General features: G+C 48.6%; 1 protein-coding gene across 8 annotated transcripts in view; it reads right to left on the bottom strand.

Moving 5' to 3' along the window:
* The window catches only part of LOC113904033 (zinc finger protein 250-like), a 33754-nt gene extending 18201 nt beyond the window's left edge, over positions 1–15553 (bottom strand). Inside the window, exons 1-5 of one of the 8 annotated variants that reach the window (XM_027560659.1) lie at positions 15415–15553; positions 14144–14398; positions 13754–14033; positions 12655–12859; positions 1075–3196 (exon numbers count right to left, since the gene is read on the bottom strand). In XM_027560659.1, coding sequence (XP_027416460.1) covers positions 1437–3196; positions 12655–12850 — 1956 coding nt within the window. In that variant the 5' untranslated portion in view covers positions 12851–12859; positions 13754–14033; positions 14144–14398; positions 15415–15553 and the 3' untranslated portion in view covers positions 1075–1436. The other 7 variants (XM_027560660.1, XM_027560670.1, XM_027560658.1 and 4 more) reach the window with 7 other exon arrangements.
* Between the last annotated feature and the right edge of the window lie 4201 nt (positions 15554–19754).

The following is a 19754-nucleotide window of genomic DNA, read 5'->3' on the forward strand; positions in this document are numbered from 1 at the left end:
GGGTCTCCGACTCCGTAGCAGAGGATGTGACAGCGCACCATGTACAGCAGGGCTGAGCAACACAGGCAAGCAGCAAGCCGGCCAATCAGCGACAGAGTGGAGTAGAGGCGGACACAGATACTTACTGAAAAAAGGAATCATAAGTCAAAGCCAGACTGGCAGAGGAGGAGCGTGAAGCCAGAGGAGCTGCCTTACAGTAAGAACAGGAGCAGTCTTGTCAGGCTGAGGCCAAGTCTGGAAACTGTATCCCATTAGGTGTTGCCAGGGGAGAGGGGGTGGGATGGCGCCCAAAGTGTAGGGGAGGCTATGACAGGGCCTCTGCAGGGCAGCAGGGACAGCTGCTTCATGGGGCCTTGGAGGAGACGCTAGGCAGCCCATGCCACGCAAGCCCATGGACTTGCCTGCGCATCCGAGTCACCCCTCCACCCTCTCTTCTCTTCAGCCTCAAACCACCTCTCCCTCCACATTTGCAACTGCTGGCCTTGCCTCTACTTCCTTGAGAACTCAGAAGCCAGACCTTCCCTTCCCTTCATGACTACAAGCCACTGCCTCCTTTCCTCCTGTAACAGTGCAGGAAGGGTCCCCCATCCTCCCAGGACATTCCCAGGTCAGGCCCTCCCTGGTGGCAGAAGTGTGGCTTCTGGGCTAAGTTCCCCAATGCAGGGAGTCAGGAGCCAATGCCCACCTCTTAGGGGCACCTAGGTGCCCTGTAAATGTCTGATGATGGATCCAGGAGCATGTGGAGAGGAAGGGAGGAGCATGTAGAGCAGCCCCTGGGGGTGAGGCCCAGGACCAGAGCTCAGGAACTGCCTCATGTACAATTGTGCTGCAGCCTGAGTGGGGCCACAGGGCCTGAGCCACCGCAGAGCAAGAACACATAACCACAGACTGCAGATGGACACCACGGAGAGCGGGAAGCAGGGAGGGTCAAGTCCCATTACCAGGTAGGATTGGGGGGGTGGGGAGGTTGACAGCAACCAGACCTGAAAACTCTCAACCTGACATTATGAAAAGATACCAGCCACAACCACTGACAAAGGACTCAGTCCCTTGACTAGTGAGCACACGGAGGTCTGTGGTTGTCTCAAAGCAAATGTCATTTACTTTCTTGGTTATGTTCCTTAACAGTAATAAACTCTATGGATGAGTGCACAGCCTCTATAATCCTTTCCCTTCTAACAAGTATAGCTGTCTCATAACAAACTGGAAAAACAAACAACAAAGAGAAATGAGCTCACAGGAGACAAGGGTGATGGCATGGGACTTGGGAGAAGGAGCAGGACCACAGGACGGTCCCCAGTCTGTGGACAGTGGCCTCTGTGGACGGTGGCCTCATGGGCGATGACCGTGGGGTGGACGGAGTGAGCGAGAGCACGTCAAGTCTGGGGAGGGAGAATGAGGCACAGCCAGGGGGTCAGGGTGAAGCTGCGAGGGGTTCACTCCCTGGTGTGGATCAACTGGTGCTTGGTCAACTTTGACCGCTGGCTGAAGGCTTTTCCACAAGCCGTGCAGTCGTAGGGCTTCACCCCAGTGTGGATCCGCTGGTGCTGGATGAGAACGGAGCGCTGGCTGAAGGACTTCCCACACTCACTGCACTGGTAGGGCCTCTCGCCCGTGTGGATGATCTGGTGCTGGATGAGGTGCGAGCTCTGGCTGAAGCCCTTCCCACACTCGACGCAGGTGTAGGGCTTCTCTCCAGTGTGGACCTTCTGGTGGTGGATGAGGTTGGAGCTCCGGTTGAAGGCTTTGCCACACTGGTTACACTCGTGGGGTTTCAACCCATTGTGGATCCTCTGATGCTGAATGAGAGTTGAGCTCTGGCTGAAGGTTTTCCCGCACTCAGTGCATTCATAGGGCTTCTCCCCCGTGTGGACCCGCTGGTGCAGGATGAGGTTGGAGCTGCGGCCAAAGGTCTTTCCACACTCGCGGCACTCGTAGGGCTTGTCTCCCGTGTGCACACCCTGGTGCTGCACGAGTGCGGAGCTGTGGCTGAAGGCCTTCCCGCAGACGCCGCACTCATACGGCTTCTCCCCCGTGTGGATGATCTGGTGCTTTCGGAGCACCGAGCTGTAGCTGAAGGCCTTGCCACACACAGCACACACATGAGGCTTCTCCCCGGTGTGGATCCTCCGGTGCTGGATGAGGCTCGAGCTCTGGCTGAAGGCCTTCCCACACTCACTGCACTTGTAGGGCTTCTCCCCTGTGTGGACCCTGTGGTGTTTGATGAGGTTGGACACCCGGCTGAAGGGCTTGCCACACTCGCTACATGAGTAAGGCCTCTCCCCAGTATGGACCCTCTGGTGCTTCCTCATGTGTGAGCTCTGGCTGAAGGCCCTCCCACACTCAGTACACTCGAAGGGCTTCTCCCCTGTGTGGACCCTCTGGTGCTTGACGAGGTTGGAACTGCGCCTGAAGGCCTTCCCACAGGCATGACACACGTACGGCTTCTCGCCAGAGTGGATTCTCTGGTGCTGGATGAGGTTGGAGCTGCGCCTGAAGGTCTTCCCGCACTCACTGCATTCGTAGGGCTTCTCGCTCACATGGGACTTCTGGTGCTTTTTAAGGCTGGAGCTCTGGCAGAAGGCCTTCCCACACTCAGAACACATATGCAGCTTCTCCCCATGGTGGGTAAGCTGGTGCTGGAGGAAGCCTGTGTGTGTGCTGAAGAGCCTTCCACATTCGTTACAGATGAAGGACTTGTGTCCAGTGTGCCCTGTCTGATGCTGAGTAAGACCGGGGTCTCCTTCGAAGGTTTTCCCACACTCGCTGCATATGAATGGGCTTTCGGCCACGTGAAGTCCTGTGCAGCTGGGCAGGTCCAGGCTGCAGGGCAGGCTCCGTATGCCAAGTGGATGGGGCCTCCCCTCTGCAGGAGGCCCCTGACACTCCACTGGGCTTGGGCTCCAGCTGCAGCTGCTCTTGATGTCATCACAGTCCACCTCTCTCTCTCCTGAGGGGCTCCTGAGAAGCATCTGTGCTAGAGTTAAGGCTCCCTCCTGGTGAGGGCGGTGCATCTGCCTCTCATCCTCAGGGAGCCCGCAGTCTCTTTCTTCTACACCACAATGGAGTCCTCCAAGCTCAGGTGTCTGGGGAGCATCACTGCCAGAGCTGTCTGATATTTCTACCTGTGATTCCAAGTCCTCAGAAACTTCTTCCTTCTGAACAAACTCCTGGCCCTTAGTCCTGGTGTCCCAGCCTGAAATGACAAACAGAAAGTCACATGGCGCCCCCTCCCCAATGGTCTTCATGCTCTCTCCTTCCCTTTAGCCCATCTCAGCTGAAATACATCACAGAAGATGACCTCTCTGACCATTGCTCCCAACAGGGCTCCGTATCCCAAGGCTGGAGCCACGCAGGGGTGCTGAGTGGGTGGGTGAAGAGCACCCCACAGTACTCTCAGCCTCCTTGGGCCTGTTGCCCTCTGACCTGCCCGTCGGTTCAGGAATGATTTCCATTCACCTACTGAAATTTCTAGAATCTCCCCCAACAGCATTTTGTCTCCCCACGTCACCTGGAGGCTTCTATTCTCCTCAACGCAGACCCAGCTGTGTCGTCTGCTCAGCCTGACTGCCCTGCACACGTGTCTGGTGGTGACAGTTTGCATTCTGGTCACCTGACTCATGGCCCAGCTGGAAGGCCCTGCACAGAGTCTGTGCCAAGACCCCCTCCATGGAACTTGACCGTGTGGCTGCACACAGTGAGGCAACCTGCTTCACCCTCCTGCTGACCGTCAGGCAGGCCTGTCATCACACCTGCAGGTGGGCTACCATCTTCTCCCAGGGCCCCAGCTGTGGGGCACCAGCGGGGCTCCCGTGGGGCTCCCATGTGTGATAGGGGCACAGTGAGGGCTTCAGGGACAAACAGGGTGGTCACTGCAGGAAACAAGGGTCTGGACAGGGTGGCCCAGGGAGCCCCGCCCTCTCTTGGTTGCACAAGAAGGGACATAGCTTTTCCATGAAAGGTCACAGAGGACCCATTCTGGGCTCTGTGGCTGCAGTCTCTGTCATAAGGTCTGCTCTGTTACAATCCTTAAAAAACTGAACTGTTCTTTGCTTGCAGGTCATAAACAAATGGTGAGCTGGATCTGGCCTGTGGGGCATGGCTCGCTGACCCAACTGAGACAAGATCATTGGTGTGGCTCCTGAGGGAGTGGAAATGGGAACTGCTTTGCGGGCCAGAGAGACTATTGGCCTGGAAGGATTTTACTGAGACGGGAAACAAGAGTGAGTCCTGTGGGTGAAGGTAATGGCATTTTTTATTTGGTAGACTGGATACAATTCTCTGCAACATAAGAATTACTGGAAACAATAATGAAAGTTCTTTTTTTTTGAAAGGAAATATAAAGTCAAAAATATGCTTTAAGAAAATTTTTCATTAAAAACACTGGGTTTAATGGTGAAGGAAAAGATGTGTAAACAAATGCACTTGTTTGCCACACTGCCCCCACAAGTGTGGCACCGACTGGCCCAGCCAGCACACAGCAAACCTGTTAGACTTCCCAAGAGGAAACAATGGAGGCCTGTATGATTAGCTGCTCCCAGGTTTGTGAAAAATGCCCCAGTGGAGCCATGCTCACAAGTCCTCATGTGGCTGTGGCTGTCGAGGGGCCCAGCAGAGACTCAGCAGCACCTGCCCCGCCACACAAGCCCCCAGCGGCACCGCAGCCTCGGCTGGGGGCTCCACCCCTCTCCATCCCCACAGGGGCTCTGTTATGTGTATTGAGGTGGAGTTAACAAAATAACTGTTTTAAATGAACACTTCAGTGGCATTTAGTACATTTACAATGTTGTGCAGTCAGAATCTGTATCTTGTTCCAAGACATTTCATTTCCATCACCTCAAAGCCCCAGTGCATTAGTCCGTATCTCCTGGCCCCCAGCGCCTGGTGGCCACCACCTGCATTTTGTCTCCATGGACTTACCTCATTCCTGACCTTGCATGTGAATGAAATCATGATACACAACTTTTGATGTCTGGACTCTTCCTCTCAACCTAATGTTTCTGCAGGTTCAGTCACTGCGGCAGGTACCAGTGCTTCACTCCCTTATGGCTGAATAATATTCCACGGTACAGACACAACACATCTGGTTTCTGCATCCGTCCACTGAGGGGCATCTGGGTTGCTTACACCTCTTGAGTACTGTGAACAGTGCTATGAATATGACATACGTGTACTTGACGGGTATTTGCCTTGAATTCTGCGGGTATGTATCCACAGTGGAATTACTGCATCACACGGTAATGCCAGGGCTTCCCAGGTGGTGCTAGTGGGAAAGAATCCCCGCCTGCCAATGCAGGAGACATGTGTTCAATCTTTGGGTGGGGAAGATCCCCTACAGGAGGGGATGGCAACCCACTCCAGTATTCCTGCCTGGATAATCCCACAGACAGAGGAGCCTGCTGGGCTACACTCCATAGGGTTGCAAAGAGTCAGACACAACTGAAGTGACTGAGCATGCACGCATGGTAATACTAGGTTTAAACTTTGAGGAACTGCCAAACTGTACTGCACCATGGCTATAACATTCTACATTCCCACCATTGTTGGTGTATAGAAACACAACTGATTATGTGTACTGACCTGTACTCTGCAATTCTACTGAATTCATTTAATATTAGCTCTAGCAGGTTTTTAATGGATTCTTTGGGATTTCCTATTATATATACAGGATTGTGCCTTATACAGAGGTAGTTTTATTTCTTCCTTCCCAATTTGAATGCCTTTTTTTTTCTGGCCTGATTGCTCTGGTTAGAACTTCCAATACAGTACTGAAGAGCAGAGTTGAAAGCAGGCATATTTTCCTGATTTATGGGGAAAACCTTTTAATATTTCACTAATGTACATGATGTTAGCTGTTAGCTGTGGGTTTTTCATGAATGCCCTTTATCGTGTTGAGGAGGTTGCCTTGAATGGAGTTCTCAGTGTTTTCATTATGAAAATGAATTTGGTTTTGTCAAACACTATTTTTTTTTTTGCATCAATTGAGATGATTATAGCTTTTCCCCTTCATTTGATTAATGTGGTAAATGACACTGATTGGTTCTTATGTTGCACCACTCTTGTGTTCCTGGGTTACATCCCACTTGGTCATGGGATATAACACTTTTATTAATGCTGCTGGATTCAGTTTGCTAGCATTTTGTTGAGGGTTTTATATATACAGCCACAAAATGTCTCAATGCATAATTTTCTTTTCCTGTGGTGTCTTTGATTATCCTTCCTTTTGTATAGTTTGCAAGCTTGACAAAACAGCATACATCCTTCTTTAAATGTCTTGTGATGCCCTTTGGCCCTGGTTTGTTAGTTTTAAAAGTTACAGATTCAATCTTTAATTGTTATAAGTCTGTTCTTACTTTCTACCTATTCTTGAGTCACTCTTGGTGATTTGTCTTTTTAGGAATTTAGCTCTTTCATGTAGGTTATCTCATTTGTTGGTGTGCAACTGCTTCTCACTCTTTTTTACTTTTGTGTAGTCGGTAATAGCGTCCCCATCCCATTTTCACTTGATTTTCAGTGTGTTGCTTTTGTCATTTCTTGATCATTTCCAAAACCTTTTAAACACATTGATTCTCTTATTGCTATTCCAGTCTCCATTTCTGCTCCGATGTTCACTATTTCCTCCCATCAGCTCGGGGTTTCGTTTACTCTTCTCACAGACCCCTAGGATGTCAAGTTAGGTACTGCTGTAAGGCCTATCTATCCTCCTCCCAATACAGGCATTGACTGCTGCAAATTTCCGCTCTGGGCTTCCCTGCATCCTGTGAGTGCTGGGAGTTTGTGGCTTTGTTTTCATTTGTCTGTAGGTATGTTCTAACTTCCCTTGTGGTTTCTTCTTCGACCAACTGGTTAAGAGTGTGTGGTTTTACTTCAACAAATTTGTGCATTTTCCAGTTTTCCTGCAGTTATTGCTTGGAGATGATACTTTATATTATTTCCACATTGATTGAGACTGGTTTTGTAGTCTAATATATGGTCTACATTGAAGAATGTTTCATATGCACTTAAGAAGACTGTATCTGCTCCCTTGGATGGAGGGTATATCTATGTCTCTTAGGTCTATTAATTATAGTATTGCTCAAATTCCCTGTTTCATTACTAAACGTCTGTTTAGATGTTTTTCTTGACTTTTGGAAGTGAGGTATTAAAGTCTCCAACTGCTACTGTAGAAGCATCTCTTTCTTCCCTCAAATCTATGCCTGCTTCATATGTTTTGGGTTCTTTCCAGTGTTTATGTTAATCACTACTCTATCTTTTTGATTAATTGACTTGTTTATCAATATATATCAAACTGTGGTGCTGGAGAAGACTCTTGAGAGTCCCCTGGACAGCAAGGAGAACAAACCAGTCAATCCTAAAGGAAATCAACCCTGCATATTCATTGGAAGGACTGATGCGAAAGCTGAAGCTCCAATACTTTGGCCACCTGATGTGAAGAGTCGACTCATTGGAAAAGACCCTGATGCTGGGAAAGACTGAGGGCATGAGGAGAAGGGGACAACAGATTAGATGGTTGGAAGGCATCAACTCAGTAGACAGGAGTTTGAGCAAACTCTGGGAGACAGTAAAGGACAGGGAAGCCTGGCGGGCTGCAGTACATGGGGTCGCAAAAGTCAGACATGACTAAATGACTGAACAACAATCTTCCTGATTAATTAACTCATTTATCAATATATTATATCCTTCTTTTCTCTTGTACAGTTGTTTGACATAGTTTACTTTGTCCAATATTAGTTTAGCAAGCCCAGGTCTCTTTTGTTACTATTTGCATGGAACATATCTTTTTCACCTTTCACTTTAAGCTTAGTTTTTCCTTTGGAAGCCTCCTGAACTAAGCCTCCTGTAGACAGTATATAGTTGGGTCATACTTTTTTAAATCCATTCTGTATTTGCCTGTTGACATATCTGCCTGTTGACGAGTTTAAACCATTAACATTTAATTACTGACAAAGAAGGACTCACTTCTACCACTTTGCTTCTTAAATCTTTTCAATGTCTTTGACCTTTGTGTTCCTCATTTGATCTATTACTATCTTCCTTTGTGTTCAGTTTATTTTTTGTAGCATACCATTTGGTATTCTTCTTTATTCCTTTTGTGTATATTTTAAAGATACTTTCTTAGTTGTACCATGGCGATTATAATTAATATTCTAACATCTAAAACAATCTAATCTGGCCCTCTCCCTTCAGCTTTTTTGGTCCCCTGCCCCATCTTTATCGAAATAAATTGCCGTAGAACGTCATGTATCTTTTTATTTAATAAAGAAATTTATTTGTTTGGGGCTGTGCTGGGTCTTCACCGTTTTGCATCATCTTTCTTTAGTTGCAGGGGTAGGGGGTGCACTACTCTTTAGTTGCAGTGCACAGGCTTCTCATTGCGGTGGCTTCTCTTGTTGCAAAGTATGGGCTGTAGGGGCACATGGGCCTCAGTAGTTACAGCTCACGGGTTCTGGAGCACTGGCACAGTAGCTGTGGTACACAGGCTTAGCTGCACTGTGGCATGTGGGATCCTCCTGGAGCAGGGATTGAATCTGTGACCCTGAATTGGCAGGTGGATTCTTAACTTCTGGACCACCAGGAAAGTCCATCATATTAAGTTTAAAGTGCACCATGGGATGAATTGATACACATATATATGCAAATGATGACCACCATAAGGTTAACTGACATATCCATCACCTTGCACAGTATCCACTGTGTGTGTGTGTGTGTGTGTGTGTGTGTGGTGAGAACTTTCAAGATCAACTCTCCCGGCAGTTGACAAGTACACTATACATTATTAACTACAGTCACCATGCTGCATGTTGAATCCTCAGAATAAAGCCACCAAGTTTGAACTGTTAACCAAAGTAGCCACAGCATCATACAGAAACTCCACTCCTATACAGATATGTTGCTACCTTTATGTTGTTGCAGTCACAAATGTATCTTTACATGTTATATGTTAAGTAGTATAGGTTTACGATCATTTCACACATTTGTCTTTTAAATCATATAGGAAATAAAAAGTGAGGTTATAAACCAATACAACAATACTAGCTTTTATCCTAACCTATGTGGTTAATTCTATCAGAGATCTTTGGTTCTCTGTATAGCTTTGAGCTCCTGCCTAATACCCTTTCCTCTTAGCCTGTAACACTTCCTCTGACACTTCTCACAGGGCATGTCTGTTAGTAATAAACACCCTGAGCTTTTATCCAAGAATACCTTAACTTTGTCTTTACTCTGAAAGATAATTTTGCCAGATGTAGAATTCTTAGTTGGCAGTTTCATTCTCTAAGCAGTTTAAATATGTCATCCCACTGCCTTCCAACCTCCAAGGGCTGATGAGAAACTAGCTGTTTGTCTTATTGAGGATCCCTTATACAAGATGGTTTGCTTCTCTCTTGTTGATTTCAAGATTCAATCCTCCAAAAGTTGGATTATAATGAGTCCTGGTGTGGATCTCTTTGACTCTGTCCTACTGGGAGCTTGCTGAGCTTTCTAGACATGTAGGTTCAAAGCTTTTTTGCATCTTTCATCAGATTTAACATGTTTTCCGCCCCTTTCTTTCTCACCTCTTTCTTGGACTCCCATGTGTGTGCTGGTTTCCTTGATAGTATCCCACTGAGAGGGTAACAGGCAGGAAGGCTAGGGGCCCCAACAGAGGAAATAGGCTGCAAGTGTCAGACGTTGTTTCTCTCTCTCTTAAGCAGCAGGAGGAAACAAACTACAATTGTCAGATTTTTTTCTCTTCTCTATACAAAATTAAAAGGAAGTTTCTTTTAAAATTCTGTGTTGCCATGATGACACCTGAACTTAACTTTTCTCAAACCTGAGCTAACCAATGAGTTTTTCTTATGGAAATGTTTTTAAGATTAAGAAATGTTTTTCTTAACATTAAGCTATGTTAATGAACTATGTATTTACCTTAGACTCTATCTTTCTTCAAGTCGATTCCACCTAAGACTCAGAACCGATAATGGCTCAACAAACCAGTATGTTTTACTCACGGAAATGTTCTCTTAAACTATGTGAATGAGACTATGTATTTGCTTGGAAATCTGCCTCTCTTCAAGATTCATGTCAGTTGTTTTATGGTCCAGGATGACTCACTTGTGCCAATGTTATCTCAAAACGCATGTTGTGGGTGAGGGGCCTGGTGCCACTCTGAGTTTTGAGACATTTCCTTTTAACAACTTGCTAATTCTCATTGGAGAAGACTCTGATGCTGGGAGGGATTGGGGGCAGGAGGAGAAGGGGACAACAGAGGATGAGATGGCTGGATGGCATCACTGACTCGATGGACATGAGTCTCAGTGAACTCCGGGAGTTGGTGATGGACAGGGAGGCCTGGCGTGCTGCGATTCACGGGGTCGCGGAGAGTCGGACATGACTGAGCGACTGATCTGATCTGATCTGAATAGGTATATAACTTCTTGCTAAAAACTAGCAAGGGAGCACTTTTTCTGCCCCCTTCTGATGTCTATATCAGAAGCCTTCTCTATCTCTTTTATACTTTAATAAACCTTTATTACACAAAAGCTCTGAGCCGTCAAGCCTTGTCACTGACCGCAGATTGAATTCCTCTCCTCCAGAGGACAAGAATCCCAGCGTCTTTCACAGCTCTGCAACAACCTTTCACCACGAGTCTGTTAGGCTCTGTGCACTTTTCTTCAACTTTTTTCTTTCTGCTACTCAGACTGGGTAACTTAAGTTCACCAGTTCTATAGCCTGCTCAAACCTGCTATTGAAATCCTCCAGAAAACTCTTCACTTCAGTTACTTTAGTTCTCCCTCCAGGACTTCTTTATTTTGACTGCACCACGAGGTATCTGAGATCTTAGTTCCCCGGCCAGGGATCGAACCTGTGCTCCATGCAGTGTGAAGCAGAGCCTTAACCACTGGAGCACCAGGAAGTCCCAGCTCTAGGACTTCCACTCTGTTTCTCTTTATAATAAATAAAATGTGAATTGTATATTTACAACTATCTCTACTGACTTTTTCAGTTCGTTCATACATAGATTTTAGTTCCCTGTCCATGGTTTCTTTCAGATCTTTGAGCACATTTAAGACAGTTTATTTATAAATCTGTTAAGTATCTGTGCTTTTTCAGGGACACTTCTGTCAATTAATCTTTTTCCCTTGAATGGGCTGGCTGTATTTTCTGCTTTATGTATTCTTTATGATTTTTTTGCTAAAAACTGAACATTTAAGAATATTTACTGTGCTCCACTGGGACACTACTTCAGCACTAATTATTACTCTGCGTGGCTCCTGGCTTCCACAGATCATAGAGATCAGCTGGAGGTGACACTACAATCTTCATAGGTCTTTTCTGAGTATACCTTCTATCTTGGGTTTCTATACATGGCTTTCTAAATTCCCTGACATATGAGGGTGCTTTTGAATGTCCTCATTTCTCCGCCCTTCCCTCCTGGGCTTTAGGAAGTTGACTGTACTATTAAGTGATGTCCCAAGTGCCTGTGGAAGTTCAGTTCATGTTTCTATGTTTTGAGCCCAGCACTTTCCACCAAGTAATTCTGAGTTAGGCAACACAGAGACAAACACTTTGATTCAACTCTTTTTCCAACCCCACACAGGGAAGAACAAAGTGATTTCTGAATAAGTTCTGCTCTGCGCCCTCTGGAAGCAGGCACCAGGTCCCACACTTGGAACACAGGATGCTCACTTTCAATATGCTGCTGAACCAGGAAGTATCTGTGAAGCTTTCCTTTTTAAGTTGCCTTTTTCTTGATTTAGCATTTGCTTGGTTGCTGTAAACCTGTTTTCTAGATTTCTGACTATGTTGGTCCTGATAGCTTCTACTTGTTTTTGTTTAATAGTTTATGTGAAGAAATGGGTGTCTGGAGCTGCCTATTCCACTATTTTGCTCTACAGTGGCTTTTAAAACATGAGCTACCATCAACCTGTGTTTTACCTGGAGCAAGGGTCTTGACCTAACTCGCCATTCTCTGCTTGGCACACCCTTGGTCATCTGACAGCAAGTTTTTCCCTCAGAGCCACTTCTTGGCCCCATCATGCCTCTCATCCTCTACCCATCTCATCCTTCCAACACACCTATGACCATCTCTGCCCTTAGCCCAACCTTCTCCGGCCACACAGAGTCTGCCCACGATACTCTGCCCACATGTCCTCAGTATAATACTTCCCATGTAGGTGTATTCTTGTAAAACAGCCATCATCAGATCCCAGCAAGGAAAGCTAACAGTGAGTAATTCCTGATCCCTGCTGAAAGGGCCACAGAAGAGGCAACTTGGTGAGGTGTCTTCAGGAAGGACTGTCTGGAATCTAACAGGGATGGGAGCAGCTGGGCAGTGTGAATGCAGCCAGGAGGGAACAGGGCCAAGGCCTGGAGGACTAGGATTAGACCTGAGGGCAGGACTACCACCAGTCTGGCAAGGAAGTTAGGCAGGGCTCAGCTGGTGATCATAATGTCACACCCTCTATTTCAGGTGAAGAAACCAGAGTCCTGCTCAGGGCACCAGGGCACCCAGGTGCCAGGCCAACTTCCTCTCTGACCTCCAGCCTTGGCCCTGCAAGTCCACAAGGCATTCTGCCCCAAATGCTGACAGGACACCTCCAGAGGTAAGTGCAGGGGAATGTAGACCAAGTCTCCCAAGAACAAGGGCATCAGTGGGGAATGCACACCCAGTATCTGGCTGCTGATGGTGAGGGGAGGTGGCTCCTGGCTCAGCGTCACCACAACAGAGGGAACCATGAAGTGCAGATCCAGGGTGGGTCTCGGCAGGAGCATCACTCCACACAGGCTGGGCTCTAGGGGTCCAAGGGGATGGTCCAGGAACTGAGAGCTCCACTGCTGCCTCTTTAGAGCATACTCTGAGGCTGGGCATGGCTGGGACCTGGAGACCAGCAAGGACACAGGTGAGTGTGCAGAGGAGGTAACTCCAGCGGTTCACTGGCACACCAGGCAGGGGTCACTTCCTCCACCCCTCACCCTGAGACCTCAGGAAGGCCTGATGATTGATACCACATTCTCTGATGCTGGAACCAATGGAGGTCAGCCAGCCAAGGAGACACAGACTCACAAGCCAGGGCCACAGGTGGGATACTGACCACAGAGCAAGGTGACCCACAGTGCCTGTGAGCACACCCGGAAGGGCCCAAGATTGCCATGGTAAGAGGAAGCAGCTCTCATGGCGCCTGTACCTGCTGTGAGCCACCCTGGTCCTGACACAATGCCCTGAAAGTGGACCAACTGACCTTCACAGGCAGCAGCAGCTTCAGAGGCCGGGCTGCCAGGGGAATCTCACCACCGACACGTGGAGTCATCACAGTGTCACTCTACTGGCCAGCCTGAGTTCTGCCACCCAGCAGCACCCGCAGTGGTTGTCCCCACCCCACCCTCCTGGGCTGTCCTCCCACTGCACCAGTGGCTGGCTCCCTCCCAGACTCCTCCTTAGCTCCCTCTTCACGCTGGTGTCCCAGGATTCACTTCTGCATCCACATCAAATTCCCTGGCTAATCTGTCCAGTCCTGAGGTACCAACATCCTTTACCCCATGAAGACTCTAAAGACTGGCCTCATCTCCAGCTCTAACTGCTATCTCCAAGTAGGGAGGCATGCCCAATCAGGCACAGGATGGGACCCCATGTGGACAAGTTACTGATTTTCTCCCCCTCCCTACTGTCCTGTCTCTGAGCATATGCACCATGCCCTGGCCAGCATCCCACCTAGGAGGGGGCAACATCCCTTGGCCCCTGATTCACACCACACCATAAGCAGGTACCACTGACCCCTTTGTCCTTCAGTAATGAAGACGAAGCAGGAAATGTTGGCAGACACTGCCTCCCAACCCTTGGACTGACTTTCTCCTCTTGGACTCATGCTTTCAGTGTTTCCAAAACACCCACTACATGTCAAGGTATTCTGAGGACAGTGTGACCATCACCCGCACGGATTTCAGTGGGAGACAGGTAACAGCAAATGCATCAGTGAGACGGGCAGGTGCGCTGGGCACAGGTAGCAGAGAAGGGGCAGAGCCTGGGGCAGGTGGGCATTTCAACCAGGTCCTGGCTGGAAAGGCAGAAGAAGGCAGGGGTGAGACAGGACAGAGGTGTGAACACAGCTCAGAGGCAGTTCCTGGGGGAGGCGGGGGTGCACAGACTGGAAAAGGCTTTGACTACCTGAGGAAAGTGAGGCACCAGCCGCATTTCTCCACTGGGAGGCAGAATTAATGAAACATCTCAGGAAGATTCACCTGGCGTGGCCGCTCGGAGAGACGGTGCATAAGCAGGGAGAACACTGACTCAAGGCACTCATCCATGCAGCAACAGAACAGAGCAGGGGGAACCTTCACTCTCTCTCTCCCCATGGGAGAGTCCATCCTTTGTAGTATTTATTCAGTTCATTTTAAAATCTTGAGGTTATCATCACTGCCTCTGAACAGGGGCACAGTCACATGGCTCAAAATTCAAAAGGTTAACGAGAACATAAGGTGACACATCCCCCAGCCTGCCACAGTGCCCATTCCCAGTTTCCAGCATGCCCATCCTGGTTACTCTAAGCTTACACAAGCAAACATGAGTATTTTTTCTTTGTCTTTTTATTATAAGTTACACCAAACTATGTCATTTTACATCTTGTTCTTCTCACTTTAGTATTTGTGGGATCCTGTCCAGGAGGTAGCAGGATGCTCCTCCCCATCCATGTCTACATCCTAATCCCCGGGACCTAAACTATACAGCAAGAGAGATTTTGCAGAGGAAATTAAGGCTACAGGCCTGAATTACCTGGTGGACCCAATCTAATCACGCGAGCCATTGCTGACTCGGATGCATGGATCGTGTGCAAGGAGTGGGGTCTCCAGGAGATAAGGACAGTCAGCAAGGAAAAAGCAACCTCAGGAGTTGGATTCTACCAATGAGCTTGGAAGCTGATTCTCCTGGCTAAAGGCTAACCTGGTGCTAAGTAAATACACAACTGTGAGGATTACTAGCCACTACTCCACGGCAGACGGCCACAGGATGGGCCTGACCCATGCTCAGTCCCACTCCCCTGAGGGAGAATAAATCCGTCCCCGTCCCGTGAGATTCCTCTCCACCCGGAGGGCGAATCCACCACCGAATGTGCCAGAATCGGGCGCCAAGCGGCAACCCCATTCATTTCTCCCCCGGCTCCGGACAGCTCTAACGTTCGCACCAATTCCTGAGGCCCTTCCTCCGCCCCAACCACGCGCGACAGAACAGCACAGCACACCTGCCGGTCGCTCTGCGGCTGCCTCGCTGAGCGGTCCCGCCGCCCGGCTCCAGGGCAGGGATTGCTCGGCTCTGTCGGGCAGCGTCCACAGGGCGTCCCTCACACGCCCTCCCGTCTGGGGCCCTCCGAGGCTGCAAGCCGCCCACGATTCCACGGCCCCACGCGCACCCGAGACAGGCCTCCCGGGGCCAGCACCCACCGCCGGTGCATCGGAGTCATAGGTAGAGCGATCAGCAACTCGAAGACGCCACAGCGCGAACAGCCGCCGCCTAGAGCGGCTCGGGGAAGAGCGCAACGAAGAGATACCCAGGCGGCTCGGCCTCGAGGTGCTCCGGAAGTCCCGCCTCAACTTCCGGCTTGCGGACCCGCCAGCCCTACCCAATGTGGCTGCTCTAGGCTGAGGGAGGAGAAGTGACTCGGCGGCTCCACTCCTGACCCGGGACCAGCCCTCCCCACGCCTCCGCGAGGTGCTGGGAACCCTGGGAGACCCGCGGATCAGGGTTGGTGCAACAAGCCATTATAAATGCAGGAAGGACTAGGGACTTAGATACACAGGTACCTGCCATCAAAACAGGTTTTGGTTGATAAAAACATGCTGCATGAGAAGGAACATTCCCTCCATCAGTAAATGATCGCCTAGGTGTCAAAAGGCTCATTAGTTACATAGATAATACACATTTTGTGGGACTATCCATGGAACATCTACATAAATTGACCATACAGTTAGACCTTGCTGACAAAAGACACGCAGGTGAGAGTTGTGAGTTTTGTTTTGTTATCTTTATTTTTATTTGGCTGCGCTGGGTCTTAGTTGCAGTATGTGGGATCTAGTTCCCTGACCAGGGATCGAACCTGGGCCCCCTTCATTGGGACCGCAGAGACTTAGCCACCGGACCACCAGAGAAGTCCCTGAGTTAAGTTTTATTTGGAGGAGAAGGGGACGACAGAGGATGAGATGGTTGGATGGCATCACTGACTCCATGGACATGAGTTTGAGTAAACTCCGGGAGTTGGTGTTGAACAGGGAGGCCTGGCGTGCTGCAGACCATGGGGTCACAAAGAGTCGGACTCGACTGAGCGATTGAACTGAACTGAAGACAGCCTGGGAGACAGCACTTCAGATAGCTCTGAGAAACTGTTCCAAAGAGTTAGGGGGGAGGTCATTATATGTGTGACTCTGGTGAAGAGGGAATACATGTAGTCAAGCACATATTTTTTTGCAGACGGTTTCTGCTAGTCATGAGGAGCATCGGTCACCATGAAGGATTTTACTGCTTTCCTAGCTATGAGGAGATATAAGAATTGGGCTCAAAAAATTGGCTCCTGAAAATATGTAATTGTCTGAAGACTGTTCTGCCTTTTTTTTAACCAACTTTATTTATTTATTTTGTCTGTGCTGGGCCTTTGTTGCTATGCAGACTCTCTCTAGTTGTGGCAAGCAGGGACTGCTCTCTAGTTGCGATGCACAGGCTTCTTATTGCCGTGGCTTCTCTTGTTGTGGAGCACAGGCTCTAGGGCACTCGGGCTTCAGTAGTTGTGGCACATGGGTTCAATGGTTGTGGTTACCAGGTTCTAGAGCACAAGGTCAATAGCTGTGGTGCACAGGCTTAGTTGCTCTGTGGCATGTGGGATCTTCCTGGATCTGGGATCAAAACTGTGTTTCCTGCATTGGCAGGCAAATTCTTTATCACCGAGCCACCAGGAAAGCCCTTTCTGCCATTTTTTCCCAGACCACAGAGCACCTCTTTTCTGCTCTCCACCCTCATCTTATTTCAGGGGGTGCTGAAAGCCAGCAGCTGCAGCAACAAATGGTTTAATCCTTGTAGAGCTAGGTGGCAAGTGCAGATTTGTAGAAGACAACACAAAGAATACAAATATTTTAAAGTATGCCTTTTAAACTATCAAAATTAGACTAGAAATATGTAATAAAAAGTTGACTCCCAAAACTCTAACTGTTGGAGTTTATGAAACACTGTCTACAAAACCTTTGGATGAAAAGTGATACCAGCTGGAAAATTACAGACTATTTATAAAGCAATGAAAGCAAAACACTTTATTCTCACATCTATGGAACTCAGTGTAAAGTATAAAATATAAACTATCCACTGAGTATTTTCCAGACAAAAATATATAAATATATCAGCTTAAATACTTTTTCTTTATTAAAGAAGGCAAAAGCATTTATCTTAAAACTTAGAAAAAGGAACATTTCTCTGCATTGGCAATAAGCAATCAGAAAATGTAACAAAAAATGAAATCTCTTCTACAGACAGCAAGACACTCTGAAATACTGGGGAATTAACAAAGGGCACTCAAGACACTCAAAGAGCACTCAAAGACTCACGGTGGGACATTGCTCAAATGGAACTTAATACATGGCAACAGTAGCTCGACCATAAATGGCAAGAGGGCGGGTTGTTCAGTGGAAAGTGTTGAGAAAACGGCCTCCCTCAATAGAGAAAAGCAAAAGCAGACCCTGATCTAACAACACACACAGCTGCTGCTGCTAAGTTACTTCAGTCGTATCTGTGGTCTCTAAATGAACTACAAACCTACAAATGGAGAGCAAGGAATGAGTAAAATACAAAGGAAATATTTTTCAGACCCTAGGATGGAAGGGATGCTCTGACACCACTTCATATGACTGGGCTGGAAATGCTAGGAGCCTAGGTAATGCTGGTCAGCACTTGAAGTTCAAATATTCTTCTCTCACGTAAAGTCACAAGTCTGTATGGCAGTTTCCCCTAGGCAGTAATCAGGGACCTGGGTTCCCCCCCTGAGGATTTTCCACTGGCTAATTCACAGGGAAGAGAACGGGTAACAGGGAAAAGGAGCTGCTTCTCCACTCTTCCTATGTGGTCCCTGCTGCAGCAAGATGCAGCCCCTTCCAAGAGAACAAACCAAGTCCCATCCAGTCCCTGAAGCAGCTCAGCTGAATCCCTCTGGACAAGGTGCAGCTTCTCCTGGTCCTTTAACTAAAGACGACCTGGCCTGTGTCTTACACCCAACTTGCAGTGTGGAGAAGGAGGAGGATGGCAAACAGCAGCATCCAAGCTGCCTGCTGTGTCCAAGGGTTAGTCTGTTGCAAGGCTGCTGTGCATATGGCGTGGATACTTTAAATGCAGTGATTGCACACACGTAAGTGAGCTGAGCCGTTGTCTCTGTGCAGAGTGTTCAGCGTCCCCTGTGGGCAACTTCACATGAGTGCTGGAGGCCCTCTCCTGGTGGGGAGGCATCCCCAGGACAGCACCCAGTACCCATACTCAGCTCCAGGAGGAGAGCTATGGGCCCTGTGCCTCACCAGGTCTGACTTGGCTCTCCGGCACCTTCACTGTCCATGACCTACCCTCATACCCACCTGAAGAGTGAGGCAAGAGGCTGCACTGGCCAGGACTGCCCAGATGTAGAGGGGCCACTGATTGGCAGCTGGGAGCTGGGTTAGCTTCCATTTAGTTCCACGTGCAAAGTCCCCATCTAGTCATGGGTTAAAGCCCGGGGTCCCCTGTCTTGTGTTCATTGCTTTCTATGTGCCTGCTCTCCTCCTGTCTCTCTCCAGCTCATGGTACCATGAGACCACCTGCAGTGCTGGGCTTGCTGACCACACTTGGTCAGTACAAGTCACAGGCCACAGGCACTGGGAAACTCCCTGCCAAGCTGTGCTCTCCTCCCCCTGTGCCTACACCTGTCTTCCTGCCACCTGAGTCTCTCTAGGGGGGCTCTGCTGAAAGTGGCAAGAAGGAACCAATCCTCGCCAACAGTCCAAACAATTCTGAACCAGCTTCTCTAGGGTGATAGTTATAGTCATAACTAGTCTACTCCTAATATATCTCAAGCAAGGGTCATATCAAATGTTGTGCCATACATAGCAAGGGTCACCAGCTTCCACCTGTAACACTTCTGCCCTCACTTCAGTTCAGTTCAGTTCAGTCACTCTTTGCAAGTCCGACTCTTTGCAACCCCATGGACTGCAGCACACCAATCTTCTCTGCCCATCACCAACTGCTGGAGCTTACTCAAACTCATGTCCATGGAGTCGGTGATGCCATCCAACCATCTCATCCTCTGTCATCCCCTTCTCCTCCTGCCTTCAATCTTTTCCAGCATCAGGGTCTTTTCCATTGAGTCAGTTCTTCACATCATGTGGCCAAAGTACTAGAGCTTCAGCCTCAGCATCAGTCCTTCCAATGAATATTCAGGACTGATTTCCTTTAGGATTGACTACCCTCACTGCCTGACTATTAAGCCAATTGCACATGGAGTAGGTTCTGTTTCAGCACCAACCTACTCTCAGGTATCAAGTACTGGATTAGTTAGAATAAAGTTCAACTGATGTAAAGTGGCACCAGTGGGGCAGAGGGCTGTTTGTGCCTTTTCAGGGCTGTATGCCTGAAGAGGGAGGAGCATGGGCCCCATCCTGCCCAGAGCTCAGTCACTGTTTCAGCCAGTGGGAACAGGACAAGGTGAGACCCTGAAGACCCACAGGTTCCTTCTGCCTGTGGACCACAGGCCACATCTCACAGCATCGCCCTTGGAAACATC

Source organism: Bos indicus x Bos taurus, chromosome 14 (genome assembly GCF_003369695.1).
Source record: "Bos indicus x Bos taurus breed Angus x Brahman F1 hybrid chromosome 14, Bos_hybrid_MaternalHap_v2.0, whole genome shotgun sequence".
NCBI lineage: Eukaryota > Metazoa > Chordata > Mammalia > Artiodactyla > Bovidae > Bos > Bos indicus x Bos taurus.